Below are 11,938 nucleotides of genomic sequence, written 5' to 3'. Positions count from 1 at the left end.
CTCTTAGTGGCAGGCAGAGAGGTGGGGATGAGGGTGGCAAGGTAACTGATTATAGTCAATATGCCCCTATGGCATTCGGCATTCCCCACTGCCTGAGGCCACAAGAAATCAGCAAGAAACCCAGAGACCGTTAACATTTAAACAAGGTAACTCAGTCTGGGCCACATAGCCATCCTTTTTTTTTAAGCATGTTCAAACCTGGGGATGTACTCAATTTTGCATACACACCCACATTAGACACACACAAATCCCCATGCACCCCTGGTGTCTTTTTTGGGAAATCCCCTCCCATTAGCAGTAACGTATTCATTCCAAGAGGCTTGAGCGTAATCTCTTCTTTTCAAAATATAAACTTCTAAAACGACTCGCCGACATGATGTGAGCCTTAAACTATAAATATGTATGCTTGTTTTTTTTTCTGTGAATCATGAATGAACTCTTGCATGCTTTAATTTTTAAGGAAACGATTACAAATGTACTGTTTTACTCCAGGTATACTGTATGTAGTGTACTAACATCTGTAAGGCGATCAATGGTATTATATCCTAAAGGATCAGACATGATCATACTGCATCATTTCACACATTAAATAACTTTGGCATAATAACACTTAAATACATCTCATACTTTGCCAATCTTATAATCAGGTGTGCAAGATAAAAACAAAGCATTAGAGTAAACTTCATAAAATGTATGCGCAATCACCCAGTCTCTCTCTCATTCTAATCCCTCCTGTTTAATGGAATCTAAATAATCACAGGCTTCCTCACAATCCTTTTTCTGCTGCGTCATCATCTGTATCTTAAGTCGTGTGCCAGTCAAAAACTCCTGCTATGACTTGAATTGTTCAGGCAGGGGAATTCAAAGCCTTCTTCTTCGTTCATAAAACTGGTATCATTTTCAAACTATTATCCGTGCAAACCAAAGTCGCTAGGACAGGTTTATTTTGTTGCAAAGGGGTAAATGGGACTTCAGGATGGAGTAGCGAGTAAAGAAACTGAACATCTGTTGGCAGGCTCCCTTCATTTCAAAGTAAAAAAAAATAGGGCATTATCAGGCTTTGATTTTATGTATTTCCTTAATCAAGTTATTAAAAATATTCCAAACTGTAAACCAATGGGATATCAGGGAGAGTAAGGCAGGTTAATTTAAAGGGCAGAGTAGTTAGGATCATGTTTAACCAAACATGTTGGAACAGGTTTCTGACATATTTCAGGGTTTCATTTCATTGCAGTAATTTCTCAGGTAAAACAAGCTAATAATTCTTGTCCATGTTTAGCTTGGTTTCTGTCTGATGTAGTTTGGCCGTGAGAAAGACCTGAGTCAGAGAATGGAAGTGAGGGAAAGGAGATGATAGACATATTTCAGGAAAGGGGAAGGATGAAACTTTAGGCGCCAGGGGTGACAGCCATGAGTGTGTGTTAAAACCGGAGGAAGAAAGAGACAGAGAAAGAAAAGCAGCAGGTCAAAGACCACCGCTCTAATGTCCAGAGGGAGATCTTCTTACATCAATGAAGGCTCAGTAAAGGAGCCCACCACGCATGGTTACTCTCAGCACACACAGCCTCGGAGGAGCCCCTCAGTCGATCACAGAGACATTCACAGGCCTGAACGCTCACAGACACATGAAGACGCACACACACACATACACACACACACACACACACACACACACACTGAGTGGAGGAAGTGCAGTTTGTCTCTTGGTTCTCTTGTTTCAGGGAGGTCAACTGTGTGACAGTCGGCAGTGACACCATTCTAGCGGGAGAATTCTCATCGGGTCATGACAAATTACACAGCTCCCATTTCACCTGTCTCTCACCACCATCACATCACAAGGTAGTTATGTGGTTTGGTGATGTCTTGCCCTAAATTCAGATGTTTTATGTTTATTCTTGTACCCCATAAAAAAGCATCCTCTTAGTAGTAGTAATGCTACTGCTACTACCGTGTATTGGTGGCAAGAGCAGTAGCAGAAAAAATTATTCATTTTTTACATTTATGTTTTATTAAATTAGCAATATAATGTAGACATTTAATATTGTCCCTGTTGCAAAACTATGAAATAATATTTTTTTCAACACGTGGAAGTCCTGTAAGTAAGAAGCATCTCTCAAAAGTTCAAAACAAATTATGCAAAAGATGTTGACTTTCAGTAACTGATACAAAAATCAAAATGGAACAACCACAGAATCATATAGGGAATAAAACTGGCATACATACTACATACTATTTAGCCTTTCCAAATATTTGTATTGTTACTGTAATAATACATTATTTTTACAATGTAATATTACTGCATTGATTTTATATAGTGTAGCAATAAGTGATGCCACAATTCCTAAACTTACATTACTCATTGTACATAAACTCATATCAAAAGACATTGAGTGACACTGTAGAGGAAACTATTATTAACTTCTCAAATTAATATTGAACCTTGTGCTTTATGATAAAATGTCTCAGAAACCAAAAGTTATAAAGTTACAAACATTGTTTTCTTATAATAGATTAAGTGCTTGAATTGTCTAAAAGACAAACAAACACATACAGGACAAAAATGTTCTCGATCACGTACGGAAGTTTCCCTGTTGCATTCATCACATTAGATTTGGCTACTAGAGGTGATTAGAAGACATGATGAATCACTGAATGACTACTTTCTCTTGCAGGCGACACGCCTGCACATGTGCTGGCTTGAATGAATGTGTGTGGAATAATGTATTTGTGTGCATGTTTATGTGTGTGCACAATAGTAAGACAGAAAGAAAGAAAAAGACGGATAACCACACGCACACGCACGTGCGCGTATTACAGACAGCGCACACACACACATACACACATACACACACATACACCACACACACACACACACACAACACACACACACACACACACACACACACACACACACACACACACACACACACACACACACACACACACTGCATGCCAAAGCCAAGTGTGTACTCACTGTCCATGTGGCAGACTTGGCAGTGCTAGACTGCTGGAAGGACACCTGGAAGTTGTGCAGTCCAGGGTAGTCGGTGTTGGAGGGGATGGCCGGGGCAGGCGACAGGCCCTCAAAGGTGGAGTTGGGCTGGGAGTAGGGTGAGGGGGTGGGCACGGCCGACGAGGAGGCGTTCTCGGAGCTGTAGGGGCTGGCGGACGTCGCGCGGCTCCCCAAGCTCTCCATGCTGCTGCTCAGCAAGTTGTATTGGGACTGGGAAGAAAAGAAGAGGGAAGCGATGAGGGAGGCGAAGTGGGAGGGAGGGAGGAGAGAGGGAGGGAGGGCACAGGTAGAGGTGCCAGAGAGACAGGAGCTTGGAAGCTTAAAGGGAGGTCAGATTACAGGGAATAGTGTGAGTGTGACGCTGCATGTGTGTGGGACGGGTACATGTGTAACTGCCTTGTTAGGTGTCTAAGATCAACGTTGAGCACTTTTTGTGTGATTTATGCATGAAAAATAACTGAGATTTGGTGACAAAATCATGACGATTGCAGAGACACAAACTGATGTGCTTGTGTGAGTGTAAGTGAGTGGCGGTTTCAGTGAGGTCCCCCCAGTAGCCTCCTTGGGGCTACTGAGAGAGGTTGTAAAACACAGGCGTAATCTGCCTAATTGCCTGCCATTCCCCTCTTGTCCTCTCCGCTGTGTTTTGAAAGAGGGAAGATTTGTTGAACTGACATGGGTGTGCTGACACACTTGTTAAAATTAACACACTCTGTGAGACCCATATGTAGTATAGTTGAACACAAACTTAGAGGGAAAACTGCTTTGGGGCTGCTGTAATTACTATTTTTTGGATCATCCATGTTAATTTGTTAATTCCCTGTTACACTACTTGAACAAAAACACAGAAAAGTCAAAGAGCACAAACAGCCAACTACACCTGCCCATACTCATCACCATCAGACTTTCTTTGAACAACACTGAATCTATTATCCAACCAGTTGATTCAGATTCAACCAACCAACATACACGTAAAGATATGAAAACACAAACCATTATTATTACACTGATTAAAAAAATTAACCCAAGATTTATCCCTGCTGCCTGTACTTACATACGTGTGTTAAGTAGATGACACTGATGGCATGCCCAAACTGAAATAGCTAAACATACACACAGAATTACCCTATGAGCAGAAGAAAACAAATGATTTTTACCTTCTTTTTCACGTAGTACATCTTAGTGCTTTAGTCTCATTTGTCAACTCTTCAGTCAGAAACATCCAAACACAGCAAAGCAAAGAGAATGCAGCAGGACCATAGCCTAACCTGAGAGATCAAGTGAGGTGGACAACACTGGACACACCACACAAACCCACACACACACACACACATTTGCATGTACAGCCAGGACAGGGAGAAAGGTGAGGATTTTCGACTAGGGAGGATCGAATATCGAGAACAGTAGAGACCGCAGAACAAAAAAACTTTCTGCGTCTGCAAGACAGAGATAGCGAGAGGGATGAGAAGAGAGAGAGGCAGGAAAGAAAACACATGAAAGAATGAGAAAGAGTAAGAGAAAGAGTTCAGGGGTCAGACCCCAACCTGAAGCAAACTGCATCACTTCACCTCAGCTCAGCTCACTGACGACTAACACAAACACAACAACTGAGGCAAAGTTGCGCAAGTATGTGTAAACTTAATGCCATGGTTGATCAGATGAAATCAAAGGGACAGGTCAATGTCCTCGACTTAATGATAACTGTGTAGGTTAAATGAGGATGCACAGATACGTGGGTGTTTGAATCTATACTCTAACTCAGGTACATGCAGCACAACACATCATATAGGGAACTGTTGGGTTCTAAACAACCCATTTGACTTTCACTGGTTTTCAAATGTGAGAATTCTTGAGAGTGTTGGTTTGGTTTAAAAAATTAATTTGAAGATGCATGGCTTTTTAAAAACTATTTATTGATATGTTGAAGACAATACAATCTGTAGATGAATTAAGAAATGAATTGTCAAATTAATCGATAAAGAAACAAATTGTTAGTGGCAGCCTTAATCACGTGTCTTTAATGTCTTGATTGTCTTTAATGTGGAAAATTGGGCTGCTATAGAGTTTGGTGCGATACAAATATGTTCACCCTAATGAAAAATTTGAAAATTCGTATTTAGGCTGATGTGCCCTGATGTTTGTTTTCTTGTGAAAGGTGTATTAAATAGTTATTCTGTCCTCCCTTCAATATCTGACTGTTTACTACCTTTGAAATCCTTCTCCAACAAGTATTATCATAGGGGCTTTACAGGCACAAGGTAAGCCCGGGTGTATGCGTCAACAATAAAAAACACACACATGCAAGCGCACGCACACACTGTCCCACAGACCCATGCATTCACAGGTGTGCTTGGTCTTAATACCTAAACTTGATCTGCAACAAGTTGAAACAGAGCTAAAACCTCCGCCGCCAATGTGTGAGCAAGTGTGTGTGTGTTCACTGTGTGAGTTGGTGTTTAAGCTTCCCATCTCAACAGTATCATGTCCCCTAAGGGCAGCCATCCTGGTAGCTGCCACTCAAAGCCGAGCTTTAAAGGCTCACAACATTTAGAAACATAGATAAGCCAGCCACAACAACTCTCACTTTTCAAAATGAGTGAAGTATTATGGGCTGAGTATAAGGAGAGTACCACCCTGCTAATGGCCTTTGTTTACAGCTACTCATTAATCAGTTAACAACACAGACTCACATGTTGTCATATAACATGTGGCTCTGTTGAAACAAGAAAACAACATGACCAAAGTGAAGTCAGGCTACACAAATGCCATGGCATGGAAAACTGCAGCACTTCTAAATGACGCCATCTACGTTAAACAGAGGTGAGGATGAGAGGAGGTAAAATGTGGAGTGATGTGTAAGAAGGTTGCCCCCTGTTGGGAATATTGTGCAGGAACAGGATATGCCATTAATTCTCAAAAGGTCCACATTCATGCCAACCTTTCAAAATTAATCCAACCTGGTAATGTAATGGTAATCAAACTAGCCCCATTGTACCAGGATACATATCTAATTGTACTATAATAAGCACACTATTTCAAATTAGAGTAGTCATGTGTGCCACATATGCATATATAAAAAGAAATACAAGATGACAGGCTTGATTTTCAAATATGAACTCACTCTTAAACAGCATGATGAGTCATAGGCATATACAGATTCACTCTTTCATCTGTTTGATGACCACCCATTTGGAAACAGTGACCCTGAACCAAAATAATACTAGAACTTCTAAACTCCGTAACACAAACTATCTCCACTATCACACCAGTAAGACACAATTTTCAAACATTAACAAAAAGGCCTGAAAATGCCAGAACATAAACAATTTACTCTGGTTCACTTACCATGCCACACAGCATCTTAAAGACAAGATGCGGTGTTGCTACGATGTCTCTGTGACCCAGCTCTCATAGGACTAACAGTCTGCTGTGGTCAAGTGTGGCTGTAAGAGTCGAGCTTTCCGCATCCAGCTGGCCCCTCTGTGGCGGGGGACATGATGGAGGATACAGGAGACATCCTGCCTCTCTTCTCCTCCACTTGTTTTCCTTGCCCGACTGGGCCTTCTCAACTTGCCTTGAATAGGTGCCTAACAACAGTGCTCCGCCCCTATATTTGTGTCATGACTATTCATTAACCGGCCAGGCAGGTTCAGGCTTGCCCACTTAAAGATTAGATCCCAATATTCCAGATCAGAAGGGAAAGCAGGTTTGAGAGTGACTTCTGAATTAATGTTTGGAAGACAGAGACAAGATGAACTGTATCAGTGTGATTCTGCAAAAATTTGAGCATCAGTAAAAACAATTGCATTCTCAAAAACATGCTATTAAATTTCTTTTGAGAAAAGTCATAGCGGTCAAGCTGAAAACTGGGATGCGTGTCTTCATTCATAAAAAGTTGGCATACTTTCTGATGGAAATGACTTTTACATCCAGCAACAAAAATATGCAAGTGTATATACCTGCAAACACGTGTGCTTGTTAATGTGCACAGACAACCTCCAGCCTACAGATGGCTCAGTGGAGCAGCAAGGGGTCCTGGCTTGGGGTTTTAATTAGCCCTCTCCCAACACACACACACACACACACACACACACACACACACACACACACACACACACACACACACACACACACACACACACACACACACACACACACACACACACACACACACACACACATACACCACAGTCCCTACAGGCCACACTCAACAGGGAGTTAGAGAGAGGGAAAAGGCTGCAGAGAAGAGGGAAACTACATAGGAGGGAATCTACTCAACGCTGGAGGGAAAAAGTCAAAGGATACAACAAAAATGTGTGTGTGTGTGTGTGTGTGTGTGTGTGTGAGCTCGCGAAGAAACCATCAGATCTGAGGAAAATGCCCTTCAGATAACAGAAATAAGCTGTAGCTTCTTGAAAACAAAGGCAAAAGAGTGACCACAAAGGTACAAACTGAACTGCAATAGTAGCTCATGTTCCTACCATTACGTTGTCGTTGATGTCCCTCATTTGGTAGACATCCATGGAGACCTCAGCAGCGCTGCGGTGGCTCCCTGTGATGCTGGTAGAAGGCACTGGGCGCTCACCTGGCCGGCTGCCTGGGGGGAGCTCAAAGTAGGTGCTGTCTGGCTCCCTGTGAACATGCGACACCATGAACACAAGTTGATCTAAGAGGGATGAGCTTTCAAAAAATTAACATAGCACAAGCGTGTCACATGACAATGTACCTGATGTGCAAAGAAACAGACCACCGAAAAAGAATTACTTTTTAACCCTCATGTTGTCCTCGGGTCAAATTTGACCCGTTTTCAAAGTTTCTATGTCAATAATATGGGTTTATTTCAACCAAATTGGCCAAAAATAACACAGATCGTTCCAGGCTGTGATTATCTATAAACATATGTTCCTTTGATCTTAACTTTTAGTCAAAATAATTCATAATTTCTGGGGGGTTTTAAATCAAAAATTAGGTATAAATTAAAATGAATGAGGTTTATTGAACATGAATTCCATAAATCAGTGTTAAACTACTGGTAATAAGTTGGAATGAAGTTGACTAAGAAAATGTAACACAGAATTGGGTGATAAGTTATACTTTATGCTTTAAGAACAGGCAAAACAGACGGAGGACAACACAAGGGTTAATTTATAAGAATAGTTTTTAAGGAAGGGCAAATTAAAAGGTTAGTTAAAGTGAATCCTAATCTTTTTTTTCTGTTTCAAATGATGAGTGATGCAATTCACATTTTTAATAAAACCATTATGCAATTTGGAAAATGGGTTAATTTGACAGAAAAGTAAAACAATCGTAAGCAGGTGTTGTTGACACTCACAGGGAGCTCCACAGGTGCTCAAAGGTGCCTCCTTCTTCAGTAACTACGGACTGGGACATCTTAGAGGATGGGTAGTCTGGTGAGGGGCAGATCACTCTGCAAAGCACAGACACAGGAATCACACAAACATCAAATTATTTGGAATGAAAAATAGAATGAATTAAATAGTAACAGCCTGTAGTAAAACAGAATTTTAAACAAGCAAGATGATCATTTTTATCAGGACACACACACACGCACGCACGCACGCACGCACGCACGCACGCACGCGCACACACACACACACACACACACACACACACACACACACACACACACACACCAATTCATCCAGGTGTGATCACACCAATGTAGTCCCAGTGAGGTGGCAGGGTGTCAGGAGGCCTGGGCGTGCCCAGACCTGCCTGCCTCATCACCGTCTCACTCCGAGGGGAAGTCTGAGCATCTCCCCCACTTCTGTCTCAAAATATCACAGCCTCCACTGCACCCTTAAAATGTGTTCAGGCATTACGGAGCGAAGCAAATAGCAAGTGGAGCTACAGCAGATAGCATCAAGTCGCCTGATTATCGAGGTCTACGCCCTTTGCAGAATAATCCCAACTTCAACATGACAGAGCTGATGATAAAAAAGACATTTATCGTGAAAGTTTAGAAATGTACCTGCGACATCCGGGCCTTTGCGATGGTTTGAGTCAAAATAGCCGACTCGGAGTTGTCAAATAAATACGTGTTTGTCATACATCAAGAAAAATCAAGTTTGGGCTACTGCACGTAGACTATAGCCTACCGCGTAAAGCTTAAGGGAGGTCTAGTCTCCAGTTTGATGCGTCAATAATCCCAGTCAAAACAAAATTCTGTCGAGCATATTTGTTCGTAGGTCCTATCAAAGTTTACTATAGGCCTATTCACAGTTGCGCACCCACACAGCAGCGTCATATCTCCTTAGTAACCTCTCTGAAGGACTGCACAAGAAAAAGTGTGGCAAAGGTGCATGCATGGCTTTAAAGACGCACGCAGCAACAGAACATCATAAATACAAATCCTTCCTCTGGAATCATTGACTGTAATTTGGCTGCAGGTAGGCTATAGGCTACAATAGCCTATGTTTGACTGAATTGTTGAGTCAAAGTGACCTTCGTCACAAATGCTTCCATTTCTATACAGTTAGCCTACCTCATTTCGACATTCATGTAACAGGGGTCTTTTCACTTTGGTCTGAATTGATTGAAGATATGCAGCTCAGTAAACAAGATGTCATGTTGAGCAAAGGCTGTTTTGTTCTTCAAGCTGATATTGTGGCTATCAGGCTATATCACACAACTGGCTCGTCTAATAAAGTTTTGATTCATCCCAGATATCATCCCATAGCCTAATCCAATTGGCCGGACAAAAAAAAACAAAGATGGAACATATATAGGCCTAATAGCCTATATGTTAAAGAGGCCTGCAGCACGCACACGTTAGGCCTATATGCTGCAGCGGAGCTCCGTCCGCATATCATTTAGGACGGAGCTCCGCTGCAGCTGTGTGGCTGCCGGTTCCCGCTGTTCTCGAGGTGGCTGCCGCCGAAGAAACCAGCTTCCATTCCCAGCTCGTCCCTCAGTGCCGCCTCGTCAGATCCCAGAGCAGCTCGAGTGTTCGCGCAGGGGATCTGACAAAGCGCCAGTGCAGGGCGAGCAGAAGGTATAGCGGGTTGGCCTCAGAGCGCTCCGCACTTTGAGCATCTTAATTGTGATTCCACCTGGACTTTTTCACTTAGTCTGCACCTCTTAACCTGCACCTGAAATTATCACAATTCTGTTTTACAAGGCTTAGATTTATGTATAATAACCGAAGTATCAGTATAGCCTACCGATCTATAGACTACATAGGCTACACATTCCTTTCAGAACGTTTGGTTTGCCTTGTCTTAATAAGGGTGAGGAAATTAATAGGCCTACATGTTTCCACTTAGGAAATCAGCTTATATTATTGTATCATATAAAACCAATTATTGATAAGTGTCAAATTATTTGATTAAACGCCATGCACTGACAAGAAATATGTAGGCCTATTTTTCTTTTAATTTATTAACACTAGTTTTTGTTGTTGTTGCTCTTTTAACACAAAGCAGCCTACACGCCTGTGTTATTTCTGTAAAGCACCGCCTCTGCTGGTTCTTAATGTCACCATCTTTTAAGTTTGACATATGGCTTCACTGATATTCACCTGTCGAGCTACTTTGTGTCTCCCCTCCCGGGTTACGGCACCCATGACAACACACACACACACACACACACACACACACACACACACACACACACACACACTGCTTTCCCAAGGGCCATTTATGCAAGAAAATACACAGTCCCAACTGAGAAGAAATTAATTTAAAAATTGTTTTAGATTCGATCCTCCACAGCCCCAAGTGAAATATTTTATATGAGGTTTCAAAGGACGAGGTTGACGTTTTTGATGAGTCATTGTGTCGCTCGTTATCTAGCATTTATTTAGCCTGTTGAAATACAATCAATAGCCTACGTATACAAAAACTAAAGTAATATTATAGCTAAGTTAATATAACTATGTCAGCCTTTTGTGAATGGTATTTAACAAACAGAAGAATGATACTGAGCTTTTCATTTTTTTTCATACAAATATAATACAAAAAAATCGAAATAGGGATATAGTAATAGGCCTATTACACTTATTGCATGGTGCATATACTATGGACATTCTTTGTAAGGAGTAGGCTACATCATCTTTTTTATTTTTGTTTAGACAATAGACTTTTGACCTATTTTAGCTTAGCCTACTGTCCTGAGAATATCCTCCATAACGCAGACCATTAGCTACACAAACCATCAGCTGTAAAATCACATCAACAAAATAACCAAAATATTTTAAATTAGGACACTTTTATTCAGCCTTAGCAAATTATTAAGCTAGGGTTTTTTTGTCAACAACCTCGTTTTTCAATGAATTTTTCACATTTTGCAAAACAAGAAATACCGACAAACTGCAGGCCTGCTAATAAACAAAAATGACAAATGACAAATATTTCAATCACTATTCCGACTATAGGGCATTAAAATAAATCAACGTACCTGAAGGTTATTATTACTCCAATCCAAATACCCAAGAATTATGTTGCGCTGAGCACCTGCCTGTTTATTATCGAACATGCCAAGAGAGTGACCCTCCATAAACAAACAGCAACAACAAAAAAACTAAAAATCGACCGACTTTACAGTAGCCTATATGATAACAGCGGTTGGAGATGATTGACTTTTCGGAGAAACAGAATTAACTGCGAAGAAACAGGAGGAAAACTGATTTGCATGCTGTTCAGGGAAGTGTGAGCTTTGCTGAGGGAGACCAAGGAGGAGGTGAAGAGTTTTTTTGCGCTGGGAGGAGAAGGCGGTAGCGCGGTTTGGGCGCACATAAGCGGGAAACCTTTTCCAACTGGTGGGGGATATAAAGGTAATTAGCCTACATTTCCTGTAGGCTACTTGCACTAAAAGACAGGGTGTGAATAAAACATAACTCACAGACTTACGATTAATGGTGAAAGTTAATAAAACGTGAGGAGGTTAGGAAAAATAAAAAATAAA

General features: G+C 41.3%; 1 protein-coding gene across 5 annotated transcripts in view; it reads right to left on the bottom strand.

The window, feature by feature from the left end:
• Positions 1–11,938, bottom strand: part of tp73 (tumor protein p73) — a 28,066-nt gene that overhangs the window by 12,589 nt on the left and 3,539 nt on the right. Inside the window, exons 1-4 of one of the 5 annotated variants that reach the window (XM_039800143.1) lie at positions 11,432–11,673; positions 8,346–8,441; positions 7,495–7,645; positions 2,975–3,223 (exon numbers count right to left, since the gene is read on the bottom strand). In XM_039800143.1, the coding sequence (XP_039656077.1) occupies positions 2,975–3,223; positions 7,495–7,645; positions 8,346–8,404 (459 nt within the window). In that variant the 5' untranslated portion in view covers positions 8,405–8,441; positions 11,432–11,673. Of the gene's footprint in view, positions 1–2,974; positions 3,224–4,170; positions 4,377–7,494; positions 7,646–8,345; positions 8,442–9,005; positions 9,195–9,518; positions 9,667–11,431; positions 11,674–11,938 lie in introns of those variants that run through there. The other 4 variants (XM_039800142.1, XM_039800145.1, XM_039800141.1 and 1 more) reach the window with 4 other exon arrangements.

The sequence above is a fragment of the Perca fluviatilis genome, chromosome 5 (genome assembly GCF_010015445.1).
Source record: "Perca fluviatilis chromosome 5, GENO_Pfluv_1.0, whole genome shotgun sequence".
NCBI lineage: Eukaryota > Metazoa > Chordata > Actinopteri > Perciformes > Percidae > Perca > Perca fluviatilis.
This window is presented reverse-complemented; position numbering and strand designations above follow the sequence as displayed.